The 19,988-nt window shown below is 44.2% G+C and overlaps 1 protein-coding gene across 1 annotated transcript in view; it reads left to right on the top strand.

Moving 5' to 3' along the window:
- Nucleotides 1–19,988, top strand: part of PTPN5 (protein tyrosine phosphatase non-receptor type 5) — an 81,738-nt gene that overhangs the window by 53,016 nt on the left and 8,734 nt on the right. The window contains exons 3-10 of the mRNA XM_069738578.1: nt 5,726–5,914; nt 10,533–10,628; nt 12,973–13,199; nt 14,600–14,786; nt 15,133–15,217; nt 15,616–15,698; nt 17,705–17,842; nt 18,129–18,239. Coding sequence (XP_069594679.1) covers nt 5,756–5,914; nt 10,533–10,628; nt 12,973–13,199; nt 14,600–14,786; nt 15,133–15,217; nt 15,616–15,698; nt 17,705–17,842; nt 18,129–18,239 — 1,086 coding nt within the window. The 5' untranslated portion in view covers nt 5,726–5,755. The remainder of the gene's footprint in view (nt 1–5,725; nt 5,915–10,532; nt 10,629–12,972; nt 13,200–14,599; nt 14,787–15,132; nt 15,218–15,615; nt 15,699–17,704; nt 17,843–18,128; nt 18,240–19,988) is intronic.

Raw genomic sequence — 19,988 nt, 5'->3', positions numbered from 1 at the left:
TCTTTGGAGGGAGCTGAAACTCAATGTTGCCCATTGACAGCCCCGAAACCTGAAAGATCTGGAGAAAATCTATATGGAGGAGTGGGCCAAAATACCTGCTGCAGTGTGTACAAACTTGGTCAAGAACTACAGAAAATGTCTGACCTTCGCAATTGCAAACAAAGGTTTCTGTACCAAATATTAATTTCTGGTTTTCTGTTGTATCAAATACTTATTTCACACAATAAAATGTAATTTAATTATTTAAAAACATACAATGTGATTTTTTTTTTTTTTTAGATTCTGTCCGTTTTTAGATTTTCAGCCCATTGTTTTAGGCTAAAAGTGCCCCTCTAGGCTTATACTCGAGTCATTGTCCCTGGGGGGTCGGCAGGGGAAGGGGGAGCTGCTGCTGTGACATACTCACCTGCTCCTGGCGAGGTCCCTGCATCTCCGGTCTCTTGGCGCTGACAGCTTCTTCCAGCGTTGAGCAGTCACGTGGTACCGCTCATTACAGTAATGAATATGGACCCGACACCACTCCCATAGGGGTGGAGCCACGTATTCATTACTCTAATGAGCGTTAACGGTGACCGCTCAATGCTGGAAGAAGCTGTCAGTGCCCGGAGAACCAGGGAGGAACGTGCAGGGAGCAGGTGAGTATAATGGGGAGGGGGAGCACTGCGCGATATTCACCTCTCCTCGTTCCGTGCACCGCTCCGTCTTCCGCATCCTCTGCAGTGACGCTCAGGTCAGAGGGCACGATGACGTGGTTAGTGTGTGCCCTCTGCCTGAACAGTCACAGCTAGAGGACGCGAAAGACACAGCGGTGCCGGAACGCGGACAGGTGAATACTGCAAGTGTCGGGGGTCTGAGCGACGAGAGGGGAGTATGTCATTTTTTTTTTTTAATCGCAGCAACAGCATATGGGGCAAATATCTTTATGGAGCATCTTATGGGGCCATAATCAGCATTTGTGGAGCACTATATGGGGCAATTATCTTTATGGTGCATCTTATGGGGCCATAATCACCATTTGTGCAGCATTATATTGGGCAAATGTCTCTGTGGAGCATCTTATGGGGCCATAATCACCATTTGTGGAGCACTATATGGGGTAATTATCTTTATGGCGCATCTTATGGGGCCATAATCACCATTTGTGGAGCACTATATGGGGCAAATATCTCTATGGAGCATCTTATGGGACCCTTATTAACCTTTATGCAGTACTGTATGGGACAAATGTGTCTATGGAGCATCTTATGGGGCCATTATTAATCTTTGTGCAGCATTATATGTGGCATATTTTAATATTGAGCATCTTATGGGGCCCATGATTAACTGTATGGAGCATTATATGGGGCTCCTGACTCAATATGGATATTCAAAAAAACACTTAACCTACTGATATCTCAATTAATTTTACTTTTATTGGTACCGATTTTTATTTTTGAAATTTACCAGTAGCTGCTGCATTTTCCACCCTAGGCTTATACTCGCGTCATTAGGTTTTCCCAGTTTTTTTTTTTTTGTGGCAAAATTAGGGGGGTCGGCTTATACTCGGGTTGGCTTATACTCGAGTATATATGATATTTTCCCCACTGAATATAATTTTATGCAGAAAATGCTCAGGTTATACCACTTGTACATATTTATATACACAGAAAATGCCCAGGTTATACCAGCTGTACATATATAATTATACACAGGAGATGCCCAGGTGTACCAGCTGTACATATATATTTATATAAATCATAAAAGTCAATATTAACCCTTCCTATAGGTGGCACTAGAGTCCTAGTCATCTTCCTCTCTGAATAGGTAATATATATATTTAACTTCGCAGAGGAGCATTGCACAGCTTGTAAGACTCCTTACACTGGCATTTCAGTCATGTTACTCTCCACGAGAAGAAACGTTGCCCCTTAGATTCCATATCACTATGTATCAGCTGATGCCTATGTTATACCGGTGAGTTGTTCCTTTGCTGTGTACGTAGTGATTGCTATATGATTATCTTGCAGTGATACATGGAGCGTCCTGTGAGTATAAATGATGCATTAAATAAGAATTGCTCTCTTCCTCTCCTGGTTTTCATGTCAGATGGCTGCGGCTCTGGTGAACAGGAGATCTCCGCATCCTCTTCCCATCTCAGCCCACACTATATGTTCCCTGCGCAGACTACACACATGTCCAGAATGCAAATCTATACGTATGAGTCACCGCGGCGAGGAGAATGGATCCAGCCTCACACAAGGAGGGAGCGCAGCATCTTCAGCCTTGTTCTGTGTGTGCAATTAGACAGATATGTGAGCAGCATCCTGGATCCTGCCGGGGCTGGGGAGAGGACATCTATTTTAGTCCATCTATTCATGCCTGTGGGAGGCTTTGCTGTCACCCCCTTCCCGTATCTGCTGTAGCATAAGCCCTTCCTGACGAATATGCTTAATAATGCTAAGTCACACAGGTAGCTAGGAGGTGTTAGAAAGAATGAACACAAGGAACGAATTAAAGAATGAATATAACTTATTGGTATAAAATATAGAGAAGCATGATAGGTTTTCTGGGCATTGGAGACATGGAACAAACACGGAATATGTGCAGATTACCGTGGAATGAACCAGGGATTGGATTCAGACTGTCATTCCCGCTTCAGTTGAACCACTTGTTAAAATTACAGCCGGTTCGCCGATCCAGGAAAAAACGGTACCCCGACCCAGTGTCATTCCTCTCCTCATCCCAGCAGAGCGACCACATACTCCATGAGACACATCATCCTCTGCAGAGCGCAGTCCAGAGAGTCCGTTAATGGTTGGGGCGGAGGATAGAGACAAAGTCTGTACAGTACAGAGTCTGTCAATGGTTGGGGCGGAGGATAGAGACAAAGTTTGTACAGTACAGAGTCCGTTAATGGTTGGGGTGGAGGATAGAGACAAAGTCTGTACAGTACAGAGTCCGTTAATGGTTGGGGTGGAGGGTAGAGACAAAGTCTGTACAGTACAGAGTCCGTTAATGGTTGGGATGGAGGATAGAGACAAAGTCTGTACAGTATAGAGTCCGTTAATGGTTGGGGCAGAGGATAGAGACAGTCTGTACAGTATAGAGTCCGTTAATGGTTGGGGCGGAGGATAGAGACAAAGTCTGTACAGTACAGAGTCCGGTAATGGTTGGGGTGGAGGATAGAGACAAAGTCTGTACAGTACAGAATCCGTTAATGGTTGGGACGGAGGATAGAGACAAAGTCTCTACAGTACAGAGTCCATTAATGGTTGGGGCAAAGGATAGAGACAAAGTCTGTACAGTATAGAGTCCGTTAATGGTTGGGGCGGAGGATAGAGACAGTCTGTACAGTATAGAGTCCGTTAATGGTTGGGGCGGAGGATAGAGACAAAGTCTGTACAGTACAGAGTCCGGTAATGGTTGGGGTGGAGGATAGAGACAAAGTCTGTACAGTACAGAGTCCCTTAATGGTTGGGGCGGAGGATAGAGACAAAGTCTCTACAGTACAGAGTCCCTTAATGGTTGGGGCGGAGGATAGAGACAGTCTGTACAGTACAGAGTCCGTTAATGGTTGGGGCGGAGGATAGAGACAAAGTCTCTACAGTACAGAGTCCGTTAATGGTTGGGGCGGAGGATAGAGACAAAGTCTCTACAGTACAGAGTCTGTTAATGGTTGGGGTGGAGGATAGAGACAAAGTCTGTACAGTACAGAGTCCGTTAATGGTTGGGGTGGAGGATAGAGACAAAGTCTGTACAGTACAGAGTCCGTTAATGGTTGGGGTGGAGGATAGAGACAAAGTCTGTACAGTGCAGAGTCCATTAATGGTTGGGGCAAAGGATAGAGACAAAGTATGTACAGTACAGAGTCCGTTAATGGTTGGGGTGGAGGATAGAGACAAAGTCTGTACAGTGCAGAGTCCGTTAATGGTTGGGGCAAAGGATAGAGACAAAGTCTGTACAGTACAGAGTCCGTTAATGGTTGGGGTGGAGGATAGAGACAAAGTCTGTACAGTGCAGAGTCCATTAATGGTTGGGGCGGACGATAGAGACAAAGTCTGTACAGTACAGAGTCCGTTAATGGTTGGGGCGGAGGATAGAGACAAAGTCTGTACAGTACAGAGTCCGTTAATGGTTGGGGCGGAGGATAGAGTAAAGTCTGTACAGTACAGAGTCCGTTAATGGTTGGGGTGGAGGATAGAGACAAAGTCTGTACAGTGCAGAGTCCATTAATGGTTGGGGCAAAGGATAGAGACAAAGTCTGTACAGTACAGAGTCTGTTAATGGTTGGGGCGGAGGTTAGAGACAAAGTCTGTACAGTACAGAGTCCGTTAATGGTTGGGGTGGAGAATAGAGACAAAGTCTGTACAGTACAATGCACACTGCATACTCTGACATAGTATCATTTTTCATATGTGCCACCTATGTGCTGCTGCTATCCAACATGATCGTTCAGCGCCACCAACTTAGGACGAGGAAATGAGAGAGGAGACAGGAGGACGTACTCTGCAGACTCTCTTATTCCGCTTGTCTTGCCGCCCAATCTTGCTTGCTCCCTCCCACTTGTCCAAAATGACACCCTCTGCAGCCTCTTCTTTGAGTGATGCAGGGGTGCAGTGAGTGCCTGCCTGGCTGCCAATGATCTAAATAAATAAAGCCGCCGTATGTTACTTTAACATCTTGGTTGGTTCCGTTGCACCGCATTTTCCTATGCAGAGCGCAGCAGTCAAGATAAGTTCATCACGAGATGCCAAAGCTCTCACTATGATGCAGTCTTTGTCATCTCATCTGATTTTCTCTGCATAGGCAGCGTGCAAGATGACAAAACTCACTTTATTATACTGCAAACTTTGTCATCTCAGTTGTTGTCTATGCAGAGCGCAGCAGCCAATTACAAATTAATCTCAACTGCTGCTTCGGATCTGCATAGGCAGCAACTGAGATGACAAATTTGTGAGGCTGAATTTTTTGGGAAATGCTGTGACAGCATTGCTCTGAAGTGTATATTGGGGTAATTGTCACCACGGTATCTGTACTCCGAGAACGATCACTGTGTTATCTGTGATATTACATAGGACTGCAGGTGACGTCTGCTACATTTACTGAAAGGGCAATGTGCTCTTAATTTTACTAACTGTCATTAATTTTATGGATGGGGAAAGGGCGTATTTCTGCAAAATTAGGAACAACTCTTATTAATCCTGTTTTCGAATGGGGTCACTGCTTAATGCTTTGGGTGCGGTCTTTGGACCACTTTTCGATCCATTGACAAACATTACTTTCTAAACCTAAAATCTTTAATTTACTCATCAGGTGTTTATGTGCGGGACATTAACAAATGCCTTTGCAAAGTCCAAAAACACTAAATCCACAGTTACCGCTCTAGCATGATTTCTGCGCACCGTTTCATAAAAACGTATACGTTTCATTTGACAACTTCTGTCCTTAAGAAAGATGGAAGAAGTGCACACTTGTAATAAGTGCATTGTGTAGGCGGACATTCACACTGTGGCCATTAACAGACAAAACCTAGGATAAAAACAATGGGCAATTACCCTGTAAGTAAGTAAGTACCAGTAAGTAAGTAGGTCAGTAAATAGTAATAGTACATGTAAATAACATGGGGTATTTGGTTGACACTGATTTAATCAAAGAAGTGTAAAAGCCATCCCACCGCGACAAGGTGTACGCGATCAGGACCATCCTCTCACTAGTATTTCATCTTTTCCTTTTTTTACGTGGCCAGGTCCATCCATGACAGACGTCCTCTGCAGACATGGGCTCCTTGGACGATGCAGATGAGCAGCACGACCTGCAGGTTGGAATGGACCCATCGCAGGATATGGAGAGGGACACTCAGTACAGCTGGGCCGCGCTGTGGAACATACTGACCATCGGGGGTAGTATCTGTCTGCTCGTCCTTTCCCAGATATTGGTGAGTCAAATGCAGCGGCTATTATACAGTCAGTGTTGCAGTGTAAGGCGGGGGCACAGGGGCAGTTGCCTAGGGATGCCCAAAAATGTTTTAGGTTAGGGCTATGGTTAAGGTTGACATTGGGCTTAAAGACTAGTGTTAAGGTCAAGTGCCTAAGGTTAGGGTTGGATTTAGGCCTAAAGGTTAGTGTTAGGGTTAGGGCTACGGTTAGGGTTGGATTTAGGCCTAAAGGCTAGTATTGGGGTTAGGGCTACGGTTGGATTTAGGCTTAGCGTCTAGTGTTAGGGTTAGGGCTACGGTTAGGGTTGGATTTAGGCTTAGCGTCTAGTGTTAGGGTTAGGGCTACGGTTAGGGTTGGATTTAGGCTTAGCGTCTAGTGTTAGGGCTAGGGCTATAGTTAGGGTTGGATTTAGGCTTAAGGTCTAGTGTTAGGGCTATGGGTAGGGTTGGATTTAGGCCTAAAGGCTAGTGATAGGGCTATGGGTAGGGTTGGATTTAGGCCTAAAGGCTAGTGTTAGAGTTAGATCTATAGTTAGGGTTGGATTTAGGCTTAAGATCTAGTGTTAAGGCTAGGGCTATGGTTAGAGTTGGGTTTAGGCTTAAAGGGCTAGTGTTACAGTTAGGGCAACAGTTAGGGTTGGATTTAGGCTTAAAGGCTAGTGTAAGAGTTAGGGCAATGGTTAGGGTTGGATTTAGGCTTAAAGGCTAGTGTTAGGCTTAGGTCTAAAATAGTCATACAAAAACCCAACAAAAACAGTCAGTAGGTTAGGAAGCACTAAATACATGTTTTGCCCTGGGTGCTCGGAGCACACGCTACGCCACTGGATACAGTATACAGTGGGTACGGAAAGTATTCAGACCCCTGTAAACTTTTGACTCTGTTTCATTGCAGCCATTTGGTAAATTCAAAAAAGTTCATTTTTTTCTCATTAATGTACACTCTGCACCCCATCTTGGCTGAAAAAAAAAACAACTGAAATGTAGAAATTTTTGCAAATTTATTAAAAAGGAAAAACTGAAATATCACATAATCATAAGTCTTCAGCCCCTTTGCTCAGTATTGAGTAGTAGCACCTTTTGAGCTTGTACAGCCATGAGTCTTCTTGGGAATGATGCAACGAGTTTTTCACCCCTGGATTTGGGGATCCTCGGCCATTCTTCCTTGCAGATCCTCTCCAGTTCCGTCAGGTTGGATGGTGAACGTTGGTGGACGCCATTTTCAGGTCTCTCCAGAGATGCTCAATTGGGTTTAGGTCAATTTCGGTTGTTGGATACATAAAATAGCATGCCATCCAGATGATCAGTACAAATCTTTCTCCCCACCCCCCGTCATACTGTACTACAGCCCACTACCACCACAGTTCTGCACGGCTCTCAGGGAAATGAGCAAAATTACAGTGATGTAAAAGCTTATTAACCAGCCTGCACTCTGGTAACTCGGTTTGCGGTGTGTAAGAATACACTAGTAGCTGCCATGCTGGAGTGTATCCTTAATGCAATAGTGGGGACGGGTTGCAAACATCATCATCCTCCAGATGGATCCGAAATGAGATTTTCATACAGACCATCTGGAGCCTGCAAGCCATCCCCAGGATCCAAATATGATCAGTCCCTGAGTCATAGACTCTGATTAATGTGATTGATGTGGGAGCGCGCACCTTGTGTCCGGGGTAAAGCATTCTGCTGGTCAGATTCATTTACCCAAAATGTCTTATTGTAAGTGAAGCAAAGTAAGAAAATAACAATAATTATAGAGATGTCGATATCAATTGCATTTAGAAATATTCATAAAATATAGATCTGAACTTCTTATGCATTTAGGTCGTCACACAGTTGCTATTTTCCAAAAAGATTACCAAATACTGGACAATCCCTTTAAAATTGCAGTACCACCTATGAACACTAGAGGGGGTCCCTTTCCTAAAATATTGCCCCAAGGCGGGGAGAAAATATGACTTTTCAAAGGGTTTCCAGATTGTTTTACTTCTGCGTGATGCACATTTTTGGGCAGTGGAAGTGGTTTACGTTTTCGCACCGCAGACAATACGGGACAAGATCATATTATTGGGTGAAAAAAAAAGAAAATGTCAAATAGGACTCTTCTAAATCTGGAAATCTTCCATGCTTAACTTACATAGACTAACGTTCCAAAGTTTAGGGTCACTTAGAAATTTCCTTATTTTTGAAAAACAAGCACAGTTTTTTCCAATGAAGCTAACATTAAATGATTCAGAAATACACTTTATACATTGTTAATGTGGTAAATGACTATTCTAGCTGAAGACGTCTGGTTTGTAATGCAATATCTTCATAGGTGTATAGAGGCCCATTTCCAACAACCACCACTCCAGTGCTCTTATGGTACTTTGTGTTTGCTGTGTAAGAAGGATAATGAATGGTTAGAATACCCTTGTGCAAGTATGTTAGCACAGCTGAAAACAGTTTGGCTGATTAGAGAACCTATAAACCTGACCTTCCTTTGAGCTAGTTGAGAATCTGGAGAATTTGTTGGTTCTATTAAACTCTCAAAATGGCCAGAAAAAAAAAGAACATTCATGTGAAGCTCGACAGTCTATTCTTGTTCTTAGAAATGAAGGCTATTCCATGTGAGAAATTGCCAAGAAACTGAAGATTTCCTACAACGGTGTGTACTACTCCCTTCAGAGGAGAGCACAAACAGGCTCTAACCAGAGTAGAAAGAGAAGTGGGAGGCCGCGCTGCACAACTGAGCAACAAGACAAGTACATTAGAGTCTGTAGTTTGAGAAATCGACGCCTCACAGGTCCTCAACTGGCAGCTTCATTAAATAGTACCCACAAAACACCAGTGTCAACGTCTACAGTGAAGAGGCGATTCCGGGATGCTGGCCTTCAGGGCAGAGTGGCAAAGAAGAAGCCATATCTGAGACTGGCTAATAAAAGGAAAAGATTAATATGGGCAAAAGAACACAGACATTGGACAAAGGAAGATTGGAAAAAAGTGACAGACGAATCCAAGTTTGAGGTGTTTGGATCATACAGAAGAACATTTGTGAGACGCAGAACAACTGAAAAGATGCTGGAAGAGTGTGACGCCATCTGTCAAGCATGGTGGAGGTAATGTGATGGTCTGGGGTCGATTTGGTGCTGGTAAAGTGGGAGATTTGTAAAAGGGATTGTGAATAAGAAAGGCTTTCACTCCATTTTGCAACGCCATGCCATACCCTGTGGACAGCGCTTAATTGGAGCCAATTTCATCCTACAACAGGACAATGACCCAAAGCCACCTCCAAATTATACAAGAACCATTTAGGGAAGAAGCCGGCAGCTGGTATCTATCTGTAATGGAGTGGCCAGCGCAGTCACCAGATCTCAACCCCATCAAGCTGTTGTGGGAGCAGCTTGACCGTATGGTGCAAAAAGTGCCCATCAAGCCAAACCAACTTGTGGAGGGGCTTCTGGAAGCATGGGGGAAAACTTCTCCAGATGACCTCAGCAAATTAACTGCTAGAATGCCAAAGGTCTGCAATGCTGAAATTGCTGCAAAGGGAGCATTCTGTGATGAAAGCAAAGTTTGAAGGAGAAAATTATTATTTCAAATAAAAATCTTTTTTCCGAACCTTGTCAATGTCTGGGCTAGATGTTCAATTCGTTTGGCAGCTCATTTGATTAATAAAAGTATGAGTTTTCATGGAAAACACTAAATTGTCTGGGTGACCCTAAACTTTGGAACCGTAGTCTAGGGGATAGGATAGATTCCCAGGTAATGATCCTCCCCATTGGCAAAATTCCAGCAGCACAGAGAATTTTAAGAGTTTGCTGACCTTGGAGGAGGTTTGACTAGAAAGAGCAAATATCAAATATTAAGAGCAGGCACAGAGTATTTCAGGGGAGGAGAGCGCTGGTTCAGTGGGACGGCACAGAACTGAGAATTCCATATTAGAATGAGCAGGGCACGACAGCAGCACAGAGTATTTCAGAAGATCTTAAGATAGGTTACAAAGTGTGAGTAAAGGGCTGGGAGCGCAGCAGCACAGAGTATTTCAGAATGGTAGTGTGGGAGGTTGCAGAGTTTAGGTTAAAGCGGAGAAGTTGCAGCAAAAAGAAAGCGTAAGATTGTAATGTATAATCTCCTTATGACACATATATGACCAGAGGCATGACTAGGGGATCAAAACAGGGGGAGGCCGAAAACATTTTTATACACAGTGACAGGTAACTTTCTGATGGGAGACGTTCACTTTTCCTGTCTGTACTATCTGGCCCAGACCACTGTGATGACTTCTCCCACCCACAACTTAGGTTTTGAGTTGATTTCTCATATTTCCAGCACCTCTACCTATTACCAATCTACACAAACTCCTAAGTTATAATTTCCTGATTGCCAAGCAATATTGTCCAGGATGGCTTTTCCCCTCCTGAGTGTCCCATCAGCAATAATGCCCCCTGTCTGTGCCCAGCAAAAAGTAATAATCAATAATAATGCCTCCCAAGTGCCCAATTCACAATTACTAATGCCCCCTCATAATGTCCCCGTCCTGTGGCGTTCACTCAAGGATCCGGGTGGGCCCATCGTCTAAGTGGCTCAGGACCACTGCCCTTTACTTGCCACCTTTTTCCACCAACTTCTTCTCTTTCAGGATTTAACCACCCTGCAGAGTGGATTCTGGACGGTGGAGATGCCCGGCTCTGTGTTGGTGATCGTTTTCTTCGTTGTGGCATTGATTGGCACCATGGTACGTGAAGACTTGGATTTATAATAATCCAATATAATAATATTATGATATAATCGAATCTATAGTAATATCAGGTTAAATAGAGGACGGAGACATACAGGAATCCGCGGCTTCGATGATTTCTCTTCACATAGTCAGATGCATCCTAAAATGATCAATTCTGGAAGGGCTTGTTCACACGTTGCATTATTTATTGCTACGGAAAAACAACGCAGCATTTTATAGTAGCAGCAAACTGAACGCGATTTTTAAAATCGTATCCACGCTGCTTATTTTTTCCTTGCACATTTGAACCTTTGAAGCGTTTTTCAAATCGATTCTTTCAGCGTTTTTCATCCATTGTAATGAAAATGAAAAAAAAAAAAAAAACGCATCAAAAACACTGATATTTTACTAAACGTTTTTCCAGACAGCGCTCTGCAATTCTCAGGATTGTTCAATGAATAAGACGGCAGACGGGTAGAGGTTTTCCAATCAGTTTGGGGGTCTTCTCCGGACAGAGATCATTAGGATGTAGGGGGCTAAGCTTCCGTTCCATTTCCGGGATCTTTTGTAACGAGCAGATACAGGATCAGGACCGGCTGACTTCTGCAATCTTCACATTCACCCCTAGGAAGCAGAGATCCTGATAATTGCGATGAATCAAAACACAAAGAATATAAGAAAGTTCCCGGACTTTTCATTGTGTATCGATTCGTCACCATCAGTAAGATCTCTGTTTGCTGTGGGTTAATGAGGACACTCATAGACAAGCTGTATACTTTGTATAGAACTAAATATCAAAGTCTTATATAACAACAACACGTATCAGCAGTCTACCCTACATAATTATCAGAGTCATGTGTCTAAGTAATTAGGACTAATGTGACCTATCATCAGAAATCATATGAAAATGCCAACAGAACAGATGATACTAGTGTCCATATTAATATAAAAATGCAAACTTTATTATTAAAATACAATAGACTCAGGTTATGGGGGAGTAGTCACAAAGAAAAGCCACACACAATATAGTGCAAGATTGGCCACGCAGGCAACTGAAATTGTGACTATGAGGTATCAATCATCACCCTAAAGTACATCATGTTCTAAATTGTGTCATATAGGGTACATCATATATCACCTCAATCGTGCCCCTAAGACCCGCCAACCCATGCTACATCCTTTATAAAAAATAAGCCTTTAAGCCAAAGCGCAAAATTCAATTAGCAGCAATTATTACCGGCAGTCTAGGGCACAGTACAAAATTCAGTCCGTGCGCCTCCGCCCCGACGCGCGTTTCGGATTTTCTTTCTTCGGGGGGCCTGCACACCTATGGTGTGCATCTTATTTATATCCCTACCGCCATTATTGCGGTTTGAAAAACGTCACCGCGTGACCGGAAGTGACGGCCCCGGCTGGAAATGACGCGCCCGTCTCCGTGCCAACCACGACACCAGGCGGCGTCGGAGTCACGTGGCGGCAGGTCCTGGTTGGACACCACCTACCACGATGAGACGCCGGGGGTCAGCAGAAGCAGGGTAGACACGCGCGTACAGGCCGGGAACGCCTTCACCATAGCGCTGTCACAATAATATCCAATAGTGTGTGGTTGTCACCTAATATCAATGAAAATAAACAATGTATCGACCATGAAATAGAAAATAGAAGTAATAATTCTAGCACAACACGCTTATTATTACAGCAAAAGTCACTAAGTAGCACTATTATCCGATGTTTGATGTGGATGTAGTTTATCAATCAAGTCCGGAACTCCATTGGAGCATATATTAGATCTTATTCTTCACTTCATGTATCAGTCTGCAGATCAGAGCATTGTCCTGTCTGGACTCTGTTGTGTCCACTTGTCGGCTGTATTCCTCTGCTGCCTCGGAATGTAAACAGGATATCTCTCATTTACCGACAGCAAGCAGAGATCCTGAACATGGTGAAGAATTGAGAGGCGATGCTGCAGAGCCTTGGCCCAGTGAAGAAGCTTTATGAGCCTCAATGTAATTCTGTTTCCCGCAGCACAGAGCAGGTTTACAGCTGCAGGGAATGGAGACAAGGACACGTCAGATGCTGCAGAGCCATTTGCATGTTTTTCCTCCGATGTTTGTGCTGCGTGCACTTAGATTCCCTCAACAATAGGGCTTCATGTCGCCTCGTTATGTTCCAGAGCGCTGACTGTTTCCACACTGTTCTACTGCAGCACTTTCAGTAAATGGAATAAACGTCAGCGACTACAAGGCTAAACGGCGGAGCACAATAGGACGGTGTGCGCGCAGGAGAGCGAGCGCATCGGGCCCGTCCCCTAAGGGCACATTTATTCTTCAGCTTCTCCTCTCTCCCCTCTAATTCACAGATATGGTACCTGAAGTCTCACGCTGAACCAGTCCTGTCAGAGGACAGACGCCAATCTGTGAGCCGCCAGCCCTCCTTCACCTACTCGGAATGGACGGATGACAAGGTGGAGGAATTCCTGGACCTCGATCCCGTGCCCGACACCCCCGTCTTTGATTGTTTGATGGATATCAGAGGCGACACTGATGTGGAAACCCTGTCTGTGAAACCCGTGGGGCTGCAGGAAAGGTGAATGCAGCTGTAGATGAAAACTATATGTGACATAGACCAGAGAAAGGTCAACAGGACTGTTATATGACAGCCAGCAAATTACTGATACAAAGTTACATCCTGTATTATACTCCAGAGCTGCACTCACTGTTCTGCTGGTGCAGTCACTGTGTACATACATTACATTACTGATCCTGAGTTACATCCTGTATTATACTCTAGAGCTGCACTCACTATTCTGCTGGTGCAGTCACTGTGTACATACATTACATTACTGATCCTGAGTTACATCCAGTATTATACTCCAGAGCTGCACTCACTATTCTGCTGGTGCAGTCACTGTGTACATACATTACTGATCCTGAGTTACATCCTGTATTATACTCCAGAGCTGCACTCACTATTCTGCTGGTGCAGTCACTGTGTACATACATTACATTACTGATCCTGAGTTACATCCTGTATTATACCCCAGAGCTGCACTCACTATTCTGCTGATGCAGTCACTGTGTACATACATTACATGTACAGTGCAGTGCAGCTCTGGAGTATAAGGCACGATGTAACTCAGGATCAGTAATGTAATGTATGTACACGGTGACTGCACCAGCAGAATAGTGAGTGCAGCTCTGGAGTATAATACAGGATGTAACTCAGAATCAGTAATGTAATGTATGTACACAGTGACTGCACCAGCAGAATAGTGAGTGCAGCTCTGGAGTATAATACAGGATGTAACTCCGGATCAGTAATGTAATGTATGTACACAGTGACTGCACCAGCAGAATAGTGAGTGCAGCTCTGGGGTATAATACAGGATGTAACTCAGGATCAGTAATGTACGCACACAGTGACTGCACCAGCAGAATAGTGAGTGCAGCTCTGTGGTATAATACAGGATGTAACTCAGGATCAGTAATGTAATGTATGTACACAGTGACTGCACCAGCAGAATAGTGAGTGCAGCTCTGGAGTATAATACAGGATGTAACTTAAAATCAGTAATGTAATGTATGTACACGGTGACTGCACCAGCAGAATAGTGAGTGCAGCTCTGGGGTATAATACAGGATGTAACTCAGGATCAGTAATGTATGTACACAGTGATTGCACCAGCAGAATAGTGAGTGCAGCTCTGGAGTATAATACAGGATGTAACTCAGGATCAGTAATGTAATGTATGTACACAGTGACTGCACCAGCAGAATAGTGAGTGCAGCTCTGGAGTATAATACAGGATGTAACTCAGGATAAGTAATGTATGTACACAGTGACTGCACCAGCAGAATAGTGAGTGCAGCTCTGGAGTATAATACAGGATGTAATTCTGAGTAGATGACAAGTAATGCATTGACACTTTGCTCCTGATCTCCTTTATATAAAGAGACACATGAGTTGTATGAATCTTCTCTCCACAGGAGAGGCTCCAACGTGTCTCTGACTCTGGACATGTGTACCCCGGGGTGCACAGAGCCCTACGGCCACATCATGTCTCCGAGGGAACAGTCGACCAGGGAATACCTTCAAACGGCCGGCAGCGTCCTGACACCAGAGGAGCTACATGAGAAAGCTCTGGATTCTTTTGAGCTTCAGAAAGAGTTCTTTGTAAGTCAATATGTGTTTTATGGCAACAAATATAAACCCCAAACCATTCATGGTTCACATTATAGTTATGGGGTGACAGCTATTGGATTCTCTATTATATTTATAATGTGAACCTGTCGCTCATCCACATGTATGTAAGATTTCTATCTAAAGGGATAAGCTGTGCCAAGATACATGTATCACCGCTAATCATCAATGTAAATGATACAATGTTGCAGGGAATCGTTGGCCGATAACACACACAAGCATCCTATGGATTTTTTTTAAGTATGTTCCATACTTTATAGGAATTTCACCATGTAAAATTTTTGCTTTTGTGATTTTTTTTTTTTTTTTTTTATGCTAGGAAATCCCAATGAACTTTGTTGATCCAAAAGAATATGAAATTCTGGGCTTAGTGCGGAAAAACAGATACAAAACCATCCTGCCAAGTGAGTCCAGCAGCAAGGGAATAACAGAATGTACAGCAACATCTGGGACTTGTACACGCTCAGCCTCCCCTGTGCTTTCATATGATCACTAAGGGATATATTATATTTAAAGGATATATTTTTTTCATACATTTTACCTATGAGCATTTGCAACTAGAACCAGCCTTACTGATAATTGACCATAACACATAAGGTAGGTCCACAATGATCCAGTATAGTCAGAGAGGTCCAACGTTCCTGCAGTAAAATATCCAGATTACTTATCACTGCCACCTGTCAGCAGTAATGGGAACTACACTACATACAGTAAATGTATACGTCGTACAGGGCTGAGATCGCTGGGCTCGTGTACACAAGGACGAGCTCTATAACCACTAATATCGCTTTATATTTTGCAGACCCTCATAGCAGAGTGTGCCTTACATCCCCAGACCAGGAGGACGACCCGCTGAGTTCTTATATAAATGCTAATTATATACGGGTGAGCAGAGCAGAACCCTCGTCCGTTAGCTGTGAGTGAGGACTCATTCCCAGAATAGATCCCTCCTGTGCTGTAGCCCATAACTTGTCACGGGCAGTCAGTGCGAGCTCCAGTGCCCTCATAACACTTATAGTTACAGCCACTGTGTGCCCATAACAGAGCCAGCCTCAGTGCTCCCATAACACTTATAGTTACAGCCACTGTGTGCCCATAACACAGCCAGCCCCTGTGCCCCCATAACACTTATAGTTACAGCCACTGTGTGCCCATAACACAGCCAGCCCCACTGCTCCCATAACACTTATAGTTACAGCCACTGTGTGCCCATAACACAGCCAGCCCCTGTGCCCCCATAATACTTATAGTTACAGCCACTGTGTGCCCATAACACAGCCAGCCTCAATACCCCATAACACTTAGTTACAGCCGCTGTGTGCCCATAACACAGCCAGCCCCTGTGCCCCCATCATACTTATAGTTACAGCCACTGTGTGCCCATAACACAGCCAGCCTCAATACCCCATAACACTTAGTTACAGCCACTGTGTGTCCATAACAGAGCCAGCTCCAGTGCCCTCATAACACTTATAGTTATAGCCACTGTGTGCCCATAACAGAGCCAGCCCCAGTGCTCCCATAACACTTATAGTTACAGCCACTGTGTGCCCATAAAACAGCCAGCCCCAGTGCCCCCATAACACTTATAGTTACAGCCACTGTGTGCCCATAACACAGCCAGCTCCAGTGCTCCCATAACACTGATATTTACAGCCACTGTGTGCCCATAACAGAGCCAGCCCCAGTGTTCCCATAACACTTATAGTTACAGCCACTGTGTGCCCATAACACAGCCAGTCCCAGTGCTCTCATAACACTTATAGTTACAGCCACTGTGTGCCCATAACACAGCCAGTCCCAGTGCTCTCATAACACTTATAGTTACAGCCACTGTGTGCCCATAACACAGCCAGTCCCAGTGCTCTCATAACACTTATAGTTACAGCCACTGTGTGCCCATAACACAGCCAGTCCCAGTGCTCTCATAACACTTATAGTTACAGCCACTATGTGCCCATAATACAGCCAGCCCCAGTGCTCTCATAACACTTATAATTACAGCTACTATGTGCCCATAATACAGCCAGCCCCACTGCTCCCATAACACTTATAGTTACAGCCACTGTGTGCCCATACTCACAGCCAGTCCCACTGCTCCCATAACACTTATAGTTACAGCCACTGTATGCCCATAACACAGCCAGCCCCAGTGCTGCCATAACACTTATAGTTACAGCCACTGTGTGCCCATAACACAGCCAGTCCCAGTGCTCTCATAACACTTATAGTTACAGCCACTGTGTGCCCATAACACAGCCAGTCCCAGTGCTCTCATAACACTTATAGTTACAGCCACTGTGTGCCCATAACACAGCCAGTCCCAGTGCTCTCATAACACTTATAGTTACAGCCACTATGTGCCCATAATACAGCCAGCCCCAGTGCCCCCATAACACTTATAATTACAGCTACTATGTGCCCATAATACAGCCAGCCCCACTGCTCCCATAACACTTATAGTTACAGCCACTGTGTGCCCATACTCACAGCCAGTCCCACTGCTCCCATAACACTTATAGTTACAGCCACTGTATGCCCATAACACAGCCAGCCCCAGTGCTGCCATAACACTTATAGTTACAGCCACTGTGTGCCCATAACACAGCCAGTCCCACTGCTCCCATAACACTTCTAGTTACAGCCACTGTGTGCCCATAACACAGCCAGCCCCAGTGCTCGCATAACACTTATAGTTACAGCCACTGTGTGCCCAGACTTGTGTATGTTCCTGTGGGATATTATTGATTGCTCGAAGTTATCTGGGTAACAGAAATTAAATTGATCAAGTCCCTTTTTACTGGGCACCTGCAATGTTCTATGCACGGACAGCGCCACCGGGTGTTTATCATTGTCTTACCCACATATCCGCTCTTTGTTCTGTGTCACAGGGTTACGAAGAAGAGGAAAAAGTTTACATTGCAACTCAGGGACCCACCGTGAACACCGTAGGGGATTTCTGGAAGATGGTCTGGCAACAACATTCACCTATTATAGTCATGATCACCAACATTGAAGAAGTGAACGAGGTGAGTGGCGTCTATACAGTCCTAGATGATGTCAGACATTGTATGGTAAGGACAGAGGAGTGATGGGATACACCCGGGCCATAGTCCAACATCCGTACCTGGCTGCCCACCTACCATATACCCTGAATAATACTGGCATTTTATATATGGCAGAGGCGCCCAGGTGCAACTTCTGCCTCTGCACCCAATATATACCCGCATTTAGACAATGGGGTTTAAAAGGGTTCTTTAAGAATAGAAAAAAAAGTTACTGTTCCCATAGAGTGATTTGTTCATCTCTACGCAGAAATGCACAGAGTACTGGCCGGAGAAACATGGCGTCTATGAGGGTATAGAGGTGACCGTGAATCACATCATTCAGGAGGATGATTATGGGCTAAGACTTATGACTTTAAAGGTAGGAAAACCTACAAAATGGTACGCATACTACCCCTAATCATCAGCCCCTGTACCCTTATAATTACATCCACATTGCCCCTATAATTACAGCCCTAAAAGCCTAATAATAATCTGTATAGAGTCCTCACAATGTCACAATGATAAGCACCATTTAGCCCAACACTGCCCATTATTAGCAAGCATAATAGTAGGCACAGTGCCCAATAATGACCACCATTGTGCTCAATTACAGCATTAGTGCCCAATAATGACACCAACACTGCCCAATATCAGCAGGCATACTATAATAGCAGCCACAATGCCCAGTAATGACAGCCACAATGCCCAATAATGACCACCACAATGTCCTATAATAACTTCCATTGTGCTCAATAATTACAATTCTAGTGCCCAATAATGATACCAACACTGCCCATGATTAGCAAGCATAATAGTAGACACAGTGCCCAATAATGACCACCATTGTGCTCAATAATTACAGCACTAGTGCCCAATGACACCAACACTGCCCAATATCAGCAGGCATACTGTAATAGCAGTCCCAATGCCCAGTAATAACAGCCACAGTGCCCAATAATGACTGCCACAATGACCAATAATAACTGCCATTGTGCTCAATAATTACAATTCTAGTGCCCAATAATGATACCAGCACTGCCCAATATTAGCAGGCATAATAGGAGCTGCAATGCCCAGTAATGACAGCCACAGAGCCAAACAATGACAGCAATAGGTCCCAATAATGAGAGCAATACAGCCCAACATTAGCAGGCATAATATCAGCCGCAGTGCCCAATAATGACCACCACAGTGCACAATATTAGAAGGCATAATAGAAGCCGCAATGCCCAGTAATGACAACCACAGTGCTTAATAAAGACCACCACAGTGCCCAGTAATGACAGCAACACTGCCCAATATTAGCAGGCATAATAGCAGCCGCAATGCCCAATAATGGCTGCCACTGTGCCCAATAATAGCCACCATTGTGCGCAATAATTACAGCACTAGTATCCAAGAATGACAACAACACTGCCAAATATTAGCAGGCATAATATCAGCCGCAATACCAAAGAATGACAGCTACAGTGCCTAACAATGACAGCAATGGGGCCCAAGAATGACAGCAACACTGCCCAATAATTGAGGCATAATAGCAGCCGCAATGCCCAATAATGGCTGCCATTGTGCCCAATAATAGCCACCATTGTGCGCAATAATTACAGCACTAGTATCCAAGAATGACAACAACATTGCCAAATATTAGCAGGCATAATATCATCCGCAATACCAAATAATGACAGCTACAGTGCCTAACAATGACAGCAATGGGGCCCAAGAATTGAGGCATAATAGCAGCCACAATGCCCAATAATGACGGCCGCAATACACAATAATGACAACCATTGTGCCCCAAAATTACAGCACTAGTGCCCAATAATGACACCAACACTACCCAATATTAGCAGGTATAAGAGCAGCCATAGTGTCCAGAAATGACAGCCACCGTTTGAAATGTTGACAACTATTGTGCCCAATAATGACAGCTATAGTGCCCATTAATACCAGCTAAAATTTCGTAAAATGACAGCCATAGTGTCCAATATTTATAGACACAATGCCCAATAATGACATCAACAGTGCCTATAGTAATAGCCATAGGACCAAATAATGATAGTCATGGTACCCAATAAATAGCACCTAATAATAACAGCCACAGTGTTCAATAATGACAATGCTGACATCC

This window comes from Ranitomeya imitator, chromosome 9 (genome assembly GCF_032444005.1).
Source record: "Ranitomeya imitator isolate aRanImi1 chromosome 9, aRanImi1.pri, whole genome shotgun sequence".
NCBI classification, from domain to species: Eukaryota; Metazoa; Chordata; class Amphibia; order Anura; family Dendrobatidae; genus Ranitomeya; species Ranitomeya imitator.
The sequence above is the reverse complement of the archived record's forward strand: the minus strand, read 5'-3'. Positions and strand labels throughout refer to the sequence as shown.